The sequence below is a fragment of the Erythrolamprus reginae genome, chromosome 5 (genome assembly GCF_031021105.1).
Source record: "Erythrolamprus reginae isolate rEryReg1 chromosome 5, rEryReg1.hap1, whole genome shotgun sequence".
Lineage (NCBI taxonomy): Eukaryota > Metazoa > Chordata > Lepidosauria > Squamata > Dipsadidae > Erythrolamprus > Erythrolamprus reginae.
Genome location: NC_091954.1, coordinates 75,062,129 through 75,081,764, shown reverse-complemented (window position 1 = coordinate 75,081,764; position 19,636 = coordinate 75,062,129). Strand labels below are relative to the sequence as shown.

The following is a 19,636-nucleotide window of genomic DNA, read 5'->3' as shown; positions in this document are numbered from 1 at the left end:
CAATGGTGAGTACCAGTAATAATGGTGAGTAAATGGTTGCTAAAGGAATGGGAAATTGTAATTTAGGGCTTTAAAGTGTTAAGGGAAGGCTTGTGATACTGTTCATAGCCAAAAATGGTGTATTTACTTCCGCATCTCTACTTCGCGGAAATTCGACTTTCGCAGGCGGTCTCAGAACACATCCCCCGTGAAAATCGAGGGAGCACTGTAATGAAATAACTTACTGAACTTTTGTTTTGTTTTGTTTTTGCTTCTTAACCTATTACTCTAAGCCTTTTGGGGGGTAGAAAGTAGAAGGAGAGAGGGATAGCATACACTTTGCTCTTTATTAATGCTGAAGAGAAGAGGGAATTAAGAATTGGGGGAAATAACACAGCATGAGATTTATCTTCTTTCTGCATGCCATGAAGGCTTTTCAGTGGGGAAAAAAGCACTACAATGGAGCGAGCTTTTGATTCTTAGGACAACACTTAAATTTGGGGGGAATTGAAGGAAACCAGATACCAGTGAAAAGGGGACGTGGTTACGATTTTCTTTTATTTCTGGGATGGTGAGGAGTTTTGACATTTTGACTTTTGTCTTTTTAACTTCAGTTATTTTCAAATTTTTGTTTTCATTCTTGTGTATTCTTTACCTCAGAAATGAGGAAATACCATTTCAGGGATCCATTTTAATTAAAAAGTATTTCAGCCACCAGGGAAAAAAGAGCTTAAAAGAAATATACTGCACAGCATTATGGTAATGGATTGTCCATTTTGAATTAGAGGAAGCCTTTTTCTTTGCCCACCTATTTTGTACTTCCAAATGTAGAAATACTTTTTCCAGCTTTAACTTGAACAGCCAACCCAAATGAATGCCTTTTAATATAACATTTTTCAACCTCAGTCCCATTCACAAGCTCTTCTCTTAAGGTATAAGAGGGATATTGATATGGCACATCCTGCTTCTATTATACCATATTTGAAAACCATATGTATCTCTGTCTCTGTCTCTCTGTCTTTCTGTTCCTCTTTCCTGCTTCAAAATTCCATGCCTGCCTTCTTCCTCTGTTTATTAGCCTTGAGCTTGCCATATGATGGACTAATCTCTTTGAATACTTCTGTCAGCTGTAGTAAATGGCAGATCCTTTCAAGAGTTCACCCAGAGAATTATTCTTTCTCTCTCATTCTTTTACACCTTGGGAAATAATTGCATTTAAAAAAAATCTTGGCTTTCATTCTGTACTTTGTCATTGTCACAATCACCATAGAATGTGCGACACTTCCACATATAAAGCATTTGACAGAAACAGGAAATCTGCTTAGTTGGACACTGTGCAAGAGGTGTTTTTGTTCCTATTCCATTGATGCTTGGATTTTCTTCTTAAGGACAGCTAGATCACATTGACTTATTCCTATGTACAGTGATACCTCTTCTTACAAACGCCTTGTCATACAAACTTTTCGAGATACAAATCTGGGGTTTAAGATTTTTTTGCCTCTTCTTACAAACTATTTTCACCTTACAAACCCACCGCCGCCACTGCCAGTGTTCCCTCTAATTTTTTGGGGGGGTGGGCGGAAAAGTATAGTGTCTGAGCGGCAGTTCCTTCAGGACTGGGCGGCTCAGAAATAATAAATAAATAAATAAATAAACAAACAAACAAATAAATAAATAAATAAAAAACCCACCCTGTTTTGCCTCAGAGAATTTCAAAATAAAATACTGTACTGTGTGTCTATAACTGTGAGCTATAGGGAAACTCTATCAATATCAAAATGCCACTTAAATAGTTGAGCTAGTTTCAAACTAGATTTTGATTTTCTTTCTCTCTTCCTTCCTCTCTTTTTTCTATCTGTTTCTCTCTCTCCCTCTCTTCCTCTCTCTCTCCTTCCCTCTCACTCTTTCCCTCTTGGCTTCTGGGCAGGTTTGGAAAACTCTGAGTTGATGATGATTTTTAAGTGAGCGATTGCTCACTGCTCAGCTTAGAGGGAACTATGGCCACTGGGGTGTTCTACCTCCAGACTTCCATTGCCAGCGAAGTGCCCATTTTTGTGCTGCTGGGATTCCCCTGAGGCTCCCGTCCATGGGAAACCCCACCTCCAGACCTCTGTGTTTTTGCGATGCTGCAGGGGAATCCCAGCAGGGGAATCCCAGCAGCACAAAAATGGGCGCTTCGCTGGCAACGGAAGTCTAGAGGTGGGGTTTCCCAGTGAGGGGAGCCTCAGCAAAATAGCAGCATTGGAAAAACACAGAAGTTCGGAGGTGGGGTTTCTCATGGAGGGGAGCCTCAGGGCAATCCCAGCAGCGCAAAAACGGGCGCTTTGGCAGGCAAAAGGGGTGAATTTTGGGCTTGCACGCATTAAGCGCTTTTCCATTGATTCCTATGGGAAACATTGTTTCGTCTTACAAACTTTTCACCTTAAGAACCTCGTCCTGGAACCAATTAAGTTTGTAAGACAAGGTATCACTGTACTGTAAAAATCCCCCAAAGGAAATCAACCCTGACTATTATTTGGAAGGATAGATACAGAAGCTGAAGCTCAAATACTTTGGCCACGGGATAAGAACTCATTGGAGAAGACCCTGATGTCAGAAAGATTGAAGGCAAAAGGAGAAGGGGATGGCAGAGGATGAAATAGGTAGATAGTGTTATTGATGTAGTGGGCATGAGTTTAGGCAGACTATGGCAGACAGTAGCCTGGGATCTTGTGGCCCATGGGGTCATGAAAAGCCAGACACAACTTAGTATATGTTTTTGCCTAAATGAGCTGTTGCTATGAAATTAATTATGCTGAAAAGGTAGTTTGGTGACAAATTCTGGATAATGCACACCATCAACAAACCAACAAATGTAGATTTTAATTAGAGAGATAGAAAGCAACTTAGAACCAGGAGTGAAATGTTCCGGTTCGTCGGTTGTCGAAGAGCCATCTGCTTAGACACCACTATTTGTCTTCTTTTATCCTCTGTGCATGCACAGAATGCTTTGTGCATGTGCAGAGGGTAAAAGAACCCAAATGGTGACTTCTGGGCAGGTGGGTGGAGCCTTGTGCTCCCTTCTCAACCGGCTCTCCAATGACCCACAGGCACGAGAGAATAGAGAGCATTTCACTCCTGGTTAGAAGGACCTAATACCTATAAAAATAAAGTCTTCATAGGAATTGAGGATGTGGTGAGAGGGAAGACAGAAGTAATTCAAAAGAAAAAAGTTAAATGAATGGAGTGAAAGGAGAGATTTGGCAAGGAGTTTTAGAGGAACTAAAGGGAAATGAGTAAACAAGAAAGAAAATAAGGCCCATACTAAAAGATGTAAGAAAACTGTATTAATATTGTTAATGGTGGATGGTTGAATAATTGGAAGGTTTATTGCAAAATGGTTTAGTAGTAATTAGCATACATATATTATTTAGGTCAAAACAGAACTAATAGAAAAAGTGGGTTGAGGAATTTGCTGTAGTTAAATGGAATGTAAATTGGATTAAGTTTTTAAATATAAGACTTGAGGAAGATGAATACTGATTAGAGTCAAGTATAGAATGTGTAAAAGAAATTTGCTTCATTTTGAAAGATGATCTGAAATAAATTGAATTAAAGCAAAAATACTCTGGGATGCATGCACACACAGAAAAGAGAACTGAAGATGTGCACAGAGCACACCGTTTGCTACCGGTGCGCCATCCTCGACCATACTAGTAGCAACCCACTACTCTAGCGCTTGTAACAAACGATGTTTAAAAAGTAATAGGTTTTCTGTTGTGGCAAAAAAAATTGAAAGGAGTGGGGTGGTGTTTAAAGCTGTCTTGAGCATGAAAAGTGTGATATAACTTGAACAAATAAAATTTATTTATTTATTCAATTTTTATGTCGCCCTTCTCCTTAGACTCAGGGGGCGGCTTACACCATGTTAGCAATAACACTTTTTTAACAGAGCTAGGCTATTGCCCCCATAATCCATAGTGAATTAGTAGCAAATCAAACCTAAAATATCATCCAGAATGTAAACCAGTGGCATGCAGACATATAAAAAGCATGTTAAAATAGTGAGTCTTTTTATCTAATATCTGAATTTATCCACAAAGGGAACTAAGCAGCTATCCTTGGGCAATGAATTCTGCTATCATGGAAAGAACAGATCATGCATTCCTAGCCTCTGTACTTTCATGGACAGTGACAGATATATGCGACCCCTGTTGAACAGCCTGCATAGAATTAAATGTTCACATGGGAAGTTGGTGGTGAAATACATTTTCCATATGCAATCATCATTCTGGAATGAGTTCCAAGCCATATTAACTTGGACTGCTCACAATATTTCTTCTAATACTGTAGCCAATTGCTTAATTACTCCCAGCTCTTTAGAACATAAGAATCCACTGAATTCTGCCTAAATGAAGAAAATGCTTAGCAATTGTTTATTCCAGGTAGTAAATTGACAGGACTGCCCTCACAAAAGTAGGGTAGCTTATCCAGAGATTTCAATGTTGAATCTATTTGAACCCATCAGAACTGAATGCAAGAATAGTTCTGAAGTCTTAGAACCAGGAGAATGTGAGCTCCAAACCCACTTTAGGCAGGAAAGCTGACTTAGTGATTCTGGACCAATCACCTTCTCTTAGTCCAATTTATGTCACAGGGTTGTGGTGGACAAAAAAAGGAGGATTAGATATATTTGCCATGTTGGAATTATTTAGAAACATAATATGGATTTTTTAAAAATCTCAAAAAAGAAGAACTTAGGTAAATTCCTGCGATTGCAAGAACGGAATAAGCTTACAGTATCTTTGCTGCTTGATTGCCGTCTCTCTCTCTCTCTCTCTCTCTCTCTCTCTCTTTAAAAAAAATGAGCAATGTTTATTGGTAAATATATCAAACAAAAATTATACAAAAATTATAATGAAATAAGATACATGCATTATGATCACTGAAGTAAAACTTGAAAAGAATAAGAGCTGTATAATATTAATATAGACTTAGTTCAAATTTTAACATATTAAATATAAACCATATGAAAAATATTAGGCCATCTTTTCCTTTTTGAAATATACAAAAGTTTCAGAAATTAACACATCTCTGGAATCCACTCTTTAACTCCAAGAATATAAATTTCTTCCCACCTCTATAGATTGGCTGTTTTGAAATAGTTTTAAGCAGCTCAGTTTTCATAAAAAGTTGGAGATATTTCCTGCATTCACAAATAAGCATGTATCTGAATTGTATATTGGCTGTGCAAAATTCCTCTTAATCTAAGTTTAGCTTGTGGTCAGCAGGCTGGATTCATCACATGCTGTCCAAGCCCACAATCAGTTTAGTGAAGGAAAAAAAGTCACAATATATCACGTGACACCTCCATAATGATGTGAGTTTGTCATACGTATTCTAAATTAAAATATTAGTTTCTGCAAGACCAGACTTATCAACCAGATACTTCTCTTATCCTGTTTTCTATGGAACATTGTGGTGGATTGAAGGGATAGTTTTATAATAATTTTATGCTAGTTTATTACATGGTAGATGTACTAAAATCTGACCATTAACTGGTAGATAGGTAAATAATAAATGAAAGAAGGATGTGACTCACCTTTTGTTTAAAAGAGGATTTTGGAAGTTACAACTTACTATCCAGGAGTCATGGAAATTTACTTTCTGTGCAGCTATCTTTGGGCAATGTTAATCAGAGGAAATGCAGAATAGGGATTCTTTATCTTTACAAAAAAACAAACACAGAATTCTAAAAATATTGTGACCTCAAATTGATCTCCAAACTTAATTAAAAAGTCAAACTTCTATTTATGATTTATGGAAACTACACATTTCAGAATGGATTTTAGCCTTCTATTCTGTCATAGCATTTGATAAAAGAAAGAGAATACCATGTGCATGAACAGAAGTTAATTATATCTTTGGCAATATAAATTATAACCAAATCATCACTAAATCCCATTTAAAAAAGAAAACAAAACTGTATTCTCTCTATCAATGCTCAAAGCCTATCTATAGCCAAATATATGGCTTCCAGCACACCTGAAATAATTTCCAGTGCACGTAATCTGCATTAGAAATTAATCTTTGCTCAAATAGCATATGTGTACTTGTGAGCTCACATTCGCTAGATGGTTTTTTTTAAACAAAACCAAACCAACAACTTGGCTTGCTTCTGTGCCAGTAACAGCCTTCTGTTTGGAAATTAAGCAACTAATGCTTTAAAAGAAGCTTTTAAACTGAGCCTGAATGGCCACATATTCTATTAGTGGATTTGCTGTACTAGCAGAGAACTGGGCCATATGACCTTGGTGTTCTTCCATGAAACTCTTCCCATCTTTTTTATCTCTACATGCTAAAATATGCCACTTGCTTTAAGTGGATTTTATAGTGGCTGAGGCAATGTCATTAAAGGAATCTCTCTCTCTTTTTTTTTTTAAAAGCACACACTCACATCCATATGCTCTCTTCCTTTCCAATGTATTCACTGGGCACGAAAGTCCCTATAATGTTCTACAGATGTTCTGTATGGCACCCTAGAGTAAAAGGGCAGTCTAATGGACTACAGGTGTGACCTCTGATGAGGTAACATCCTGCCCTGCCTTGGAGAGATTTGCTGAAGGTCAGGTGCTAATCCTGTGTCTTCAGAAGGTTTTATTCGTCATAAATGTGTGAGGCTGAACAGATGAAAAGAAAAAAAAGGAGTATACTGGCATAGAAAACAATGCTCATTTGTCATGCTAGATAAGCAGAAGGGACTAATGCTAATTGCCCTGTATAGTGACCTCATGCCCTGTCACAGATAAGATTGCTTCAAAGAAAGCAGCACTACCCTCCTCTCTCTTTGTGGTGGTGAATGATGGGAAAAGTGTTCATCTAGCATGAATGTTTTTCTTCCTATGATTATTATTTTGGCACCACCAGCCAGATGTTTAGTTTGCATTTGGCATTTATCCCCCTATGAAATCCCTTCCCAAGAACCTCGGATAGGTCACTTTTGTTCGATTGTGTTAAAGGTATTGTTGCAGGATGCAAACTTTTCCAAGTACAGTGATCCCTCGAGTTTCGCGTCCTCGAGCATCGCGAAAGGGCTATATCGCGAGTTTTCAACCCGGAAGTAAACTCCACCATCTGCGCATGCGTGCCCTTTTTTTCTATGGCCACGCATGCGTAGATGGTGGAGTTTCCCCAGCTGGGGTCCGCTTCCCAGCTGGGAAGCGATAAGAGCAACGGGGTGGGCGGGGGAAGGCCGGGCGGCGCGCGCGCGGGGTCCGCTTCCCAGCTGGGAAGCAATAAGAGCAACGGGGCGGGCGGGGGAAGGGCGGGCGGCGCGCGCGCGAGGTCCGCTTCCCAGCTGGGAAGCAATGAGAGCAACGGGATGGGTGGGGGAAGGCCGGGCGGCGCGCGCGCGAGGTCCGCTTCCCAGCTGGGAAGCAATGAGAGCAACGGGGTGGGTGGGGGAAGGCCGGGCGGCGCGCGCGCGAGGTCCGCTTCCCAGCTGGGAAGCAATGAGAGCAACGGGGTGGGTGGGGGAAGGCCGGGCGGCGCGCGCGCGAGGTCCGCTTCCCAGCTGGGAAACAATGAGAGCAACGGGATGGGTGGGGGAAGGCCGGGCGGCGCGCGCGCGAGGTCCGCTTCCCAGCTGGGAAGCAATGAGAGCAACGGGGTGGGTGGGGGAAGGCCGGGCGGCGCGCGCGCGAGGTCCGCTTCCCAGCTGGGAAGCAATGAGAGCAACGGGGTGGGTGGGGGAAGGCCGGGCGGCGCGCGCGCGCGAGGTCCGCTTCCCAGCTGGGAAGCAATGAGAGCAACGGGGTGGGCGGGGGAAGGCCGGGCGGCGCGCGCGTGGGGGGCCGCTTCCCAGCTGGGAAGCAGCGAGAGCAACGGGGTGGGCGGGCGAAGGCCGGGCAGCACGCGCGCGGACAAGCGGCAGCAGCGAGGCGGCGGGGAAACCCCAATCTTCGGCTCCTCGCTGCTGCGGTGGAAGTAAAAACACCATCTGCGCATGTGCAGATGGTGTTTTTACTTCCGCACCGCTACTTCGCGAAAAATCGATCATCGCTTGGGGTCCTGGAACGGAACCCTCGCGATGATCGAGGGACCACTGTAAAGCTTCTTTTGCAAAATCCACCGGAAGTGGATTTTCTCAATGCCAGTGCTGTTCAAGTGGTGATGTTTTGGGATTGCACCTGAGACGTCTACAGTGTGCCCTCGATTTTCGTGGGGGATGCGTTCTGAGACCGCCCGTGAAAGTCGAATTTCCACGAAGTAGAGATGCGGAAGTAAATACACCATTTTTGGCTATGAACAGTATCACAAGCCTTCCCTTAACACTTTAACACCCTAAATTACGATTTTCCATTCCCTTAATAACCATTTACTCACCATTATTACTGGTACTCACCATTGAATAAGACACTTAGTGATCCTGATATTTATAAACATAATTATTGATTAACAATAATTTTTTTTTTTGTTATTTGTTTGCAAAAATTATTCGTTTGGTGATGATGTATGATATCATCGGGCAGGAAAAACTGTGGTATAGAAAAAAAAAAGTGAAGTATTTTTTAATTAATATTTTTTGAAAAATCGTGGTATAGGCTATTCACGAAGTTTGAACCCGCGAAAATCGAGGGAACACTGTATTACTTTTGGTACTACTACTGTATCTGATACTATCTTTTTATTTTCTTAGAACAATTCTAGTTCTATTTGCAGGTTTTGCATTTTGTGATTTTCTCCTGTTCTTTCTTTTCTAGGTGCTCCAGGTGCTAACATGTCCACTATGCAGAGTTTTTTTGTCTTTTATATTGTCAGTTGTTAAGTATGAGATGTTATGTAGCAGATGCTTGTCTGTTTGAATTCTGAAGCCCATAGAACTTTAGTTTCTTCATCTTCTATTATAGAACGTTTCACTTGCAGGCAAAAGGCATTTCTTGCAGATCTTCTGGTGCACCACGGTTGTTGCTTGTTGTGCCATTGTTTGAAGTCCATCTTTTTTCCAGTAGCTTACTAGTTGGTCCATTGTTTCTTCAGCTGCTTTGCAAAGGCAGCATTTGCCACAGGATGACATTGGGCCAGTCATTCTCTCTCAGCCCAATCTACCTCACAGAGTTATATGTGGAAAACAGGGGAAGGAGAGAGTGTTCATATGTTTGCTAATACAGTGATACCTTGTCTTACAAACTTAATTGGTTCCAGGACAAGGTTCTTAAGGTGAAAAGTTTGTAAGATGAAACAATGTTTCCCATAGGAATCAATGGAAAAGCGATTAATGCGTGCAAGCCCAAAATTCACCCCTTTTGCCAGCCGAAGCGCCCATTTTTGCACTGTTGGGATTCCCCTGAGGCTCCCCTCCATGGGAAACCCCACCTCCGGACTTCTGTGTTTTTGCGATGCTGCAGGGGAATCCCAGCAGGGGAATCCCAGCAGGGGAATCCCAGCATCACAAAAACAAGTGCTTTGCTGGCAACGGAAGTCCAGAGGTGGGGTTTCTCAGCGAAGGGAGCATCAGTGAAATCGCAGCATTGCAAAAACACTGAAGTCCTCGAAACCCCACCTCCGGACCTCTGTATTTTTGCGATGCTACGATTTCACTGAGGCTCCCCTTGCTGGGAAACCCCACCTCCGGACTTCCATTGCCAGCGAAGCACCCGTTTTTGCACTGCTGGGATTTCCCTGCAGCATCACAAAAACACGGAAGTCCGGAGGTGGGGTTTCCCATGGAGGGGAGCCTCAGGGGAATCCCAGCAGCATAAAAACGGGCGCTTCGCTGGCAACGGAAGTCCGAAGGCAGGGTATCCCAGCGGCGGCGGTGGGTGAAAATAGTTTGTAAGAAGAGGCAAAAAAAATCTTAAATCCCGGGTTTGTATCTCGAAAAGTTTGTATGATGAGGCGTTTGTAAGACGAGGTATCACTGTACTTGAGTTATTTATATAAATAAAGGTAGGATAAAAATAAAATTTTAAAAAATCTTATTTTCTAGCTTGATGTTCCTCTTTGGTGATGCAGTGTTTGACTTTTGATTTTGCATCCCATTAAATCAATTCAACCCCAACCCCAACCCTAACCTGCAATTAGTTTCACAATAATGGTTAATTCACTGATTAACTAACCAAGGTCCTAAGTATTATTAAGATAGTGCCTTACCGTAATAATATTGGGAATTGCAAAGGTATGATTATTCATAAATTATTATTAGTAATATTATTTTGCATCATACAAATGTAATAAATAATAATAATAGAACGAGTTAACTATTTTCAAGAATACTGGCTATCTCCAATTCTTGAATATGCCAAATGCTTCTGGCAAGGGAAGCACATCGCTAAGTGGTTGAAATTTGCATCAGCCCATTCCTATGTCATTACTCAGTGAGAAAAAAAGCCCCCTTGAGAAAACCAGTGAGGAGTTTGCTGAACTGTTGGACAGGAAGGAAAGACAGATGAACGGAAAATATTTTGGCATAGACAATTACTTTTTTAAAAGATAAAAAATGAAAATGAATGACCTAGAGAGAGTGTATACACTCAATTAACTTTTAAAAATGAATAAGAAAAACAGATTAAAATGGGTAAACAAATTAATTTATTTTAGGATGGATATGGGTCATTTCCCTCTGTACTATATATATATATATATATATTGTATGTCTGGGAATACATGGAGAGGTTCAGATAGGGAAATGTGTGGACAGTACACTTTTTTTATAGAAATAAAAATATGAAAAAAGCATAAAGTAATATAGAGTATTACTTTCTATAGTAATATAGCGAAAGTAATTCGTTAGAAAACAGAAAAAGGAGATGTATGTACAATATCTCCTCCTATTATGTGTTATAATGTATTTTTTCAAACCAGAGAAGTCAATTTGGCCATTTCAACAAATCCCATCATCTTCACAATCCATCCCTCACCTGTGGGTATCATTGAATCTTTACACCTTTGCACTTCACTACAATTATCATATACAAAAACAAAGTTCCATTACCTTTTTACAACTGTTTGTCCATCAGACCCTAAAGAAAGGTCTCTGGTTTCAAATTGTACATGAATCTTTATATTTTCATAATTAGTGTATATATTTGAATCAGTACTGTGTTGTACTGGTATTGGCCATTCTGCGCACCAGTAGGGAAAACAGCTCCTGGTGACCATTGGGCGCACACATGCATGCATGAATAGGAAGCAAAATCTTGTGAGAGGACACACATGCGTGTGAGATTTCTTGCTTCCGCTCCTGTGCAGAAGCAAAAACATCGCCGAAATCTCGCGCACCTATGCATCTTCTCGCAAGGTTGGTTCCTGCACATGCATAGAAGCAAAATCTCACTGTGACGCACATACCTGCCCACTGGTCACCTAGAGTTGTGCGCACATCTGCACTGTTAGCAGCAGTAAGCCGCAATCCCTGCCTGATTTAAATCCAAAACTTTCTATCTTTTTTAAACATGTCTACAAACACACAGATATCCCTTATTTTTGACATTTCAACATATATTTACATATTCTAGACAGTTTCTCTTGTACTGTATATTATATATTCATCCACTTAGTAAATGTTAATTAATTTCTACATGCAGTTGAATTTCAACTTCAGTTTTACACTTTTCAAAACCAAAAATTATTTTGTTTACTTTAAATGTTTTAATAATTGTATATAAGAAAACTATTGATGAATATAGATGGTCCTGAATGTATGACCCCAGCTGAACCCAAAGGTTTATAAGTGAGACAGGTTAAGTGAATTTTTCTTCATTTTGCAATCTATCTTTCCACAGTAATTAAGTGCATTGATTAAGTTAGACATGGTTGCAAAGTGAACGTGGTTGCAAAGTAAACATGGTTGCAAAGTGAATCTGCCTTCTCCTTTGACTTTCTTGTCAAAAAGTCGCAAATGGTAATCACATAACCCTGGAATGCTACAACCATTATAACTATGTCAGTTGCCAAGTGTCCTAATTTTTATTACATGACCATGCAGATTCTGAAATGGTTATGTGAAAAATGGTCATAAGTCACTTTTTCAGTGCCTTGTAACAGTCACTAAATGAACTGTTGTAAGCTGAGGACAACCTGTTTATCACTCTGTTACAAATCTTTTCTTGATTTTAATTTTGCATTCTCCTTGACAAAAGTTTAATATCTTACAATAAGTGATCCATTTACTGTATGTTCACTTTTTATCTCTCATCCATAAAATGCTTCTTATGCTGAAAGCCATAGAGACATTTTCAGGCACAACTTGGGTTTGTATTATTCCACATTCTCAATATGGCATGTCTAACAACCTTAGCTTTATTGAACCATAAATATTCATGCCATTCGAATCTCAAATGATATCCTTCTGTTCTCCAAGTCTTCTATTTCTCAATTACACCCACGCTTTCATTGCAAACTAAGCAGCAGGATGCAAAATACACTTTAAATCGGGTCGATCCAGTCCTCCTTTTTCTTTTATATCTTGTAATGCCTCATATTTATTTAACCTTGTATTTGTGACTTTTATTCCCTCTGCCACACAAATTTAGATGTGCCTTTTTCCATTGTATAAATAGTCCATCATTTGTCAAACAGGTGTTGTCTGAAACTAAAATAACATTCTGGGTAAGATATCTATCTCAATTATAGACATTTATTCCAGCAATGGAATATTTATTCCAGCAATTTCATGCTTTAACTTAGTTATTTTGAAATAGCATACAGTTTATATATTTTCATAGTAATATTATACCAAGTCATATGCAAATACTCTTTAACTTACACATCTTCAATGGAAAGTACTTGTGAATTACTACCCAAACTTCATGTTGAGTGAAATGACTAGCAGGCATGTTTGCTTATTTGATGTACTGCAAATTATAAGGAAGATTCCAGCTGTTACTTGAAGTGGTTGACTAGAGTATTTCCTGCTAGCAGACTGAGCCTCAAGGAAGTATCCTTCCCTGTCGTTTTATGTGCCCAACCTCAGCACTTAATATGTGTTCATGTTTAAGTAAGCCAGATTGTGATTTCGCACTGCAGGGTGGAAAATGTCTTCAATGGATTAGTCACAAGTAGTTGCCCTCTTAGCTTGTTTTCAGCCACAAAACTTGTAAGAAAAAAAAATTCTTTCTGATGTCTACAGGAACAAGACATGGGATAAAATACAGCTAATTACAGTTGTTTTCAGAAATACAAGTAAAAATATAATTGCCATTGTTAATCTGTCAGTTTCTGCACATTCCAGTATTTTCTTAATTATCTTTACTTTTGTAGGGATTTTACTTGCTTTCCAATTTTGTGTAAGTACAATTCTCACTGCAGTTATTACATGAATAATCAAGTATACAATTTCTTTACTATATTTTTTCTGATAAAATACTGAACAGGAACACTTCCCACCGAGAAGAGAAGTGTCCTTGGTGATTTGTGATAAGAAAGTTTGCTTCTTTGATTGCTAAAAAGTGAACACTGAGAAACTAATTGTTTAACATCTGTTTGGGCATTATAGCTCTTGGAACATGAAGAAAGAATAAATAGAAAAGATTAGAGGCACTTCTTGTGAATCATTTAATTTTTATTGCACTTAATCATGTTATGGCTATTGGTTAAATCTCTTTCCATATCAGAATTATTCTTTGACTTGAGCATTCAAAAGGCAGGTGTATTAGTATAAAAAAACCCTAGATTGTAGCAATCTTCTATGTGATGATAACATGATAATTGAAGAATTCAAAATTTCTCAAAGTTTTAGTGACAGTGGGTTGATCAGAAACATTGTTTTTTGTCAATTTGCCACAAGTTTGGTTGTTCAAGACTAAAGAACAAATAGCTCATGAAGAGGCAAATATAGTTAATTCCAGATTTGGAAAAAGAGATAGATGAATGGACTGAAGCAGTATAGGGTGCTTCTAGGCCCCAGCGAGTATGACACCTATAAATAGAAGGCAAAACAGTAAGATGGTTTTTAATGTTTGATATAGTGGTTAGGTACTAGGCTAGAAAGTGGCAGGCCATGAGTTAAAATTCTCTCTTAATCATGAAAGTCAGCTTTGGACCAGGGAAGGATAAGAAGTTGTGTTAGAAATGTTCACCACCTTGAGTTATTTGTAAAAAATAATAAAACTGGATTTTTTCCCTGCTGCAGTAGCTTTTGTTGTGAAGTTATCAGTGTTGAAATATAGTTAAAATTATTATTAGAATTGCCTTGGGACATAAACTGATGATTTTCAAACAGAGTCAACTGTGTTGCAAAAAAAGGGTAAAAATGCCCAGAATGGAACTACTTGATTAATGACCACATGCATTTTCTTCCCCAACTTTTAGAGGAAACATTGGAATCAAGCAACTTAATTTTTAAATAAATCAATAAAACCTGGAGGATTCCCTCCACTCCATCTGTTTTTCTGTTTCTGTTTTTCTGTTTTTCTGTTTCTGTTGTGTTATTTACTATTATTACTCTTCAAAAAAGTGGAAACTGGAAAAATAATAACAAAGAACAGCTTTATTATATTTTCAAAACATAAAATAAATTTAATTCTTCATGCACAAAAACCTGGATCCAATCACATTGCTTTAATATTCTTGGGGGGGGGGGTTGTCTAAGTTGGCAAGACATATTAAAAACAAATCAGTGTATATCAAAAGATTCATATGCAAACATTCTTGTTTTGGTCAGGCAGCCATCAATTACTCATAAAAATGCCTATAACTGTAAACATGTTTCCTATCTTTTTGGCTTCCTATACTTCTCACATTTTTTTTCTTAAATCCTTAAATCTATTAATAACATAAAAGTTATATCCAAGATGTTATGACAACATGGGATGTTATTCCATATTTTCATTTGATTTCTTAAGCTCCTGTGTGGAGGAGGGGCAGAGTTTTAGAAGGACAACCATCACTGCAATCCACACTGATCTGAGCTTTATGGCAGATTGACTAGAGACAGTGCAAAACACATGAAAACCATTACGGTGTACTGAATGTAGATTAATGAGGGGAAAAAAAGAATTTCAACAATTGTAGAATCAGGCTGCAGCATAACAAATTTGACAAAAATGAAGGCATCTGAATACTTTTTGAATGCACTGTACTAAATCCACCAGAATCCTTCTAATACTACTAGCACTACTATAGTACTAGAGATTAGAGCCATTAATTTGGATGCAGGAAATATTTTAAATTTACACACTTCAGCACTACCTTTTTGGGGAAGAGTTAGCCGAAACATCCAGCCTATGGTGAGGTCACAGCTATGAATCAATCATGTGTAGGTGGATGATTTGGAGAAAGCTCAGTATGAAATATTTAAAGAGATAAGGCCCATATAATAACCTGCAATTTGAAGGTCAATTGTGATTGGCATTTGGAGAGGAAATAGGTATTGATATACATCAATAATATAATCTGCCAAGAGACAGAATCTAGACCTTGGCTTTTTGATTATCATTTCAAGTTTGAGTATGATTTATTGAGGTGTGTTAAAAGCTGAACTGCCAAGAAAGTAAGTTTAATTGGGGCATTGCTTAAATCAGTGAGACAAGTTCGTTGTAACTTTAAGATCCATGATTTTTAGCATGCTACGCAAATATAGAGTTAAACCCAGGGGTGGGTTTTCCCAGTTTGGACTGGTTTGCCTGAACTGATGATATCATGATGACACCATAGACCCAGTTCGGTTGTACTGATCCGTTTTTGCCAGCATCTTTTTCTTTTTTTGAATTTTTAAAAATCTTTCTTGAATTTTTAATTTTTTTTCTTTTCCTAAGCATACACAGAAGCTGTGTTTCTGGCGCTGTGCATGCAATCACCATCTTGTTTTTGGCTTTTTTAAAATTATTTTTTGGGATTTTTTAGCACAGTGCATGAAGTGCACCCATGCAGCATGGGGGGAAGTGAACCGGCAGCGAGCTAAGTTAGAACCCACCCCTGGTTAAACATTTGTGCAGTTTCACTTAGAAAGAACCAACAAACTTCTAGATGATACTGCTGTCTCATGCATATTATAACAAACCAAAATAATCTATGTTGCTTTCCATTTGGTAGCGGGTGTTTTAGGAAATGCAGTGGTCTTTGAGTGCCTGATTGAGTTAACACTATTACTACTATAACGCAAAGCATATGACATTATTATTAGAGAATATAAACATTTATCAATACAACAGAAGAATAAGCAAGTATTTCTGGAAACAAAGGCTCCTTTCAAAAGAAAGTGAACTACCGATTTGTGTTAACATAAGAGTGTTTTATAATAATTAAATACCAATATGTTTATTATGACCTAAGCTTTCTTGAGTTGATTTTCTTAGATACATCCATTGAAATGGGTTCTTGTCCTTAAAAGCTAATGTAATAACAATTTTGTAATCTTTAAGATGCTACAGGATGTTTTAAAGTCAACTCACTCATCCAAATAGTCTCTTCCAATTCTATTATTGTGTTTACTTGAAGTCATAAAATCAAATTTCAAAGCACTGTAAAATCTTAAGCTAGTATTCACAGAGCAGCAATAAAAATTATACATCAATTTTGAATTCAAATTATATTCCAACATTTTTTGTACTTACATTCAAACCAAGGGTGGGTTCCTCCTAGTTTGGACCGGATTGCCTAAACAGGTAGTGACTGATGATGATGTCATGATGGCATCACAGATCCGGTTCGGTTGGTGCTGGTCTGTGGGCACCGACATCTTTTTTGGGGATTTTTTTCTGAATTTTTTACTCTTTGGAGGTTTTTCCCTCGGCTGTTGCTTGTGAAAAGGGCCCTCCACCTGCCTCCAGGTTTATACTTACCTTTATTCCTTCACCCAACTAGAAGTCACACTAGAAGTCATACAATCAAGTTATTAGAAGTCATAAAATCAAGTTTCAAAGCACTGTAAAAGCTTAAGCTAGTGAATTTTGAATTCAAATTATATTCCAATATTTTTTGTACTTACATTCAAACCAGGGGTGGGTTCCTCCCCTCGCCTACTCTTTGGAAGTTTTTTCTTCTACTGTTGCTTGGAAAAGGGCCCTCCACCCACCACCAGGTTTATACTTACCTTTAGTCCTTTACCCAAAGCACAGCTTATCAACTCCTCAGCTGTGTTTCCGTCAGATTATAGTTACTTAGCATGTGCGGAAACATAATTGCATGAGGGGATGTGCACATGCACGTTCGCTCTGCTTCCACGTGTGTGAAATATTGTGATGCAAACTGATGGCAAAGTAGGTGTAACCAAACCCTGATTCAGACTCCTAACGTGCTTCCCTCCCTTCTTTGTGAACCCTCAGAAACACTAATGGATACTCGGACAGCCACAGCTGAACTTGGTTGGACAGCAAATCCACCATCAGGGGTAAGTAGATGTCAGCTACTTAAATGATTTGTAAAGGGGATGGTATAGTTTGTATAAATTCAAATAAGTAAGACTGGCCAAATTTACAGGTTTGGTTATGCTTGCCTTTCCAGTCACGTTTCCTTCTAGTTTTGCCTCTATTGGCATTATTTTTTTTTTAAAGTCTGCATGTTATGTTTTACCTAAATATATGCATTTTTAAAATGCCATTATAAGATGCACAATTTATGCATGCAGATTTACATAAAATTGTGCATTTGTATGTCTATTTCCAATGTAGATTTTCTTAGACTGACAAATTTTATGGCATAGTGTGATAGAATGTATAATAGACATTAGGAACACAAAGGGAACCATAAGAACTTAAAGGAGAAACAAAACTGTTAAAAAGAGATTCTGAAGTCCAAGGGAGAGAGGGAGCATGAGAAAGAAACTCAGTGATACTCTGTCTTAATTACACTATGTTTTAGTTATATGGGACAATTATTTGAATAGGCTTTGACAATTCTCCTACATTATCCTACTAGGAGTAAAGATCTTTCCAAAAATCTAACGGGTTTTATTTCCTGAGATTGCCAGCTTCACAAAGTTTTTCATGAATCTTGAAATATTTTATACTGTCTCATGAAAGAAGGGTCAGATCCTGCATCCTGGTGTGGATTTGGATCTTTGTGTTGGCAGAGTAAGAGACAGTGGTGTTATTGCAACACAGGTAACAGTTCACATAGATCAGGGGTCCTCGACTTCTGTGCCGTGGCCAGTGAAGGTCTACCAAAAATTTTACTACTACACTGTGGGTGTGGCTTATGCATTTTCTTTCAACATCTTTCAATGCAAATTGGGTGCGCTGGGGTGGAGCTCCATTTTCGCTACGCCACTGCGTTCCCCACGTCTGGGCAGTAGCCCACCCCTGGCGGTGGCCCTCTAGTGAGCCATGTGCTGTTTGCAACCGGGCTGTGGAAACAGAGGGCTCCATTTGTGTGAATGACAGGTAGGCATGCCTGCCACTTGCACAAATGGAGCTGTGCATACACGCTTGCCATAGACTCATATGGAACCACCCCTGTCCACCCTCCTCCAACTGCAGAGCCAGAAAATGTGGGGAACTCTGACATAGATTACAAGTTCACACATTATACTTCCTGAAAACCTGTCTGAGAAATTAAGGAAATGCATTAAAGAGTATTATATATACTCTTTCATTCTATCTATGTGAATTATTCATGGTGGGAAGGTTAGGAGTGCTCTACAGATTTGACCAAGGTGACATTATGTTGTTAGACTTTTGAAAGGAAAATCATGCATTTCTACAGACTGAAAGCAAAGGTGGCATACTAGAAAGCTATCAAGATTTTATGCAAAAGCTCAAACTTGTCTTTGGTAATTCTATCAGGAGAGCAGATGCTAATTGGGAGAATACTGACAAAGTGGATGCAGAAAATGTGAGTGCACAGCAGATTTTGTGTTATAACTCAGGGACGTCCATTAGAATAGTTTTGCCATGTATCATTAATTTTTGGCCTTTCTGATGAACTGGATGAGTTGGAAGAACTATTTCAACATTGTGTGGCGATTAGTAGTAGATTAGAAGAGAAAGGGATAGTTTCAGATCCTTTCTTCACCCTAGTTATCTCCTTGGATTCCAATGGCATAGAGCCTATGTAGATAGAGATGATAAAGACTCTCCATCTACAGTGCAATAAACAATGAATAGGACATCTCAGATTGTATGCTTACAGTGGATTTCTTGAGAGTTCCCATGCCTTTGAATTACCTGGATAACATTGCATTTGTGGAGATTTAGTAATAATAAGTTATTGTTTTATGGACAGAAGAAATTTAGTGCATCTTATGAATAAATTCCCAAATTACTCTAAAGTTACATGGACCTCCTCCTAAAGAGCTTTTCAGGAGGACCTTAAGAAGAGTTCTGACATAAGAAACCAGGCAATTGCAGTTTATAATCCTAATTAATATATGTTCTCTTTCATATCCACATCCATAGAGAGAGAGAGGAGGGGAGAGGGAGGGAGAGGGAGGGAGGGAGGGAGGGAGAGACGGAGAGAGAGAGTTGAAACTCCAACTCCATAATTTCTTTCGGACTCTGGAAAACTGTTAAACTAAGCTATTGTGCAGCAATTGTGTTGCACAATCACTGGAAAAGCCTACTCAGATGGAAGTGATCAATGGCACATACCTCAAATCAGGTCACCAACTCATTTGCACATGAGAAGGTAATCACAAATAATTATTACAACTGTATTTGCAAATAATTATTCAACTCCTCCCATATATTGTATGTCCCAATTTTTTGGCCATAGACTGGTTGCAAATACCTAATCCTGTCAT

At 38.8% G+C, this 19,636-nt stretch overlaps 1 protein-coding gene across 11 annotated transcripts in view; it reads left to right on the top strand.

Annotated features, from left to right (window-relative positions):
• The window catches only part of EPHB1 (EPH receptor B1), a 476,084-nt gene that overhangs the window by 105,162 nt on the left and 351,286 nt on the right, over window positions 1-19,636 (top strand). For all 11 annotated transcript variants that reach the window (XM_070753153.1, XM_070753155.1, XM_070753156.1 and 8 more), the window contains exon 2: window positions 17,223-17,287. In XM_070753153.1, the coding sequence (XP_070609254.1) occupies window positions 17,223-17,287 (65 nt within the window). The remainder of the gene's footprint in view (window positions 1-17,222; window positions 17,288-19,636) is intronic.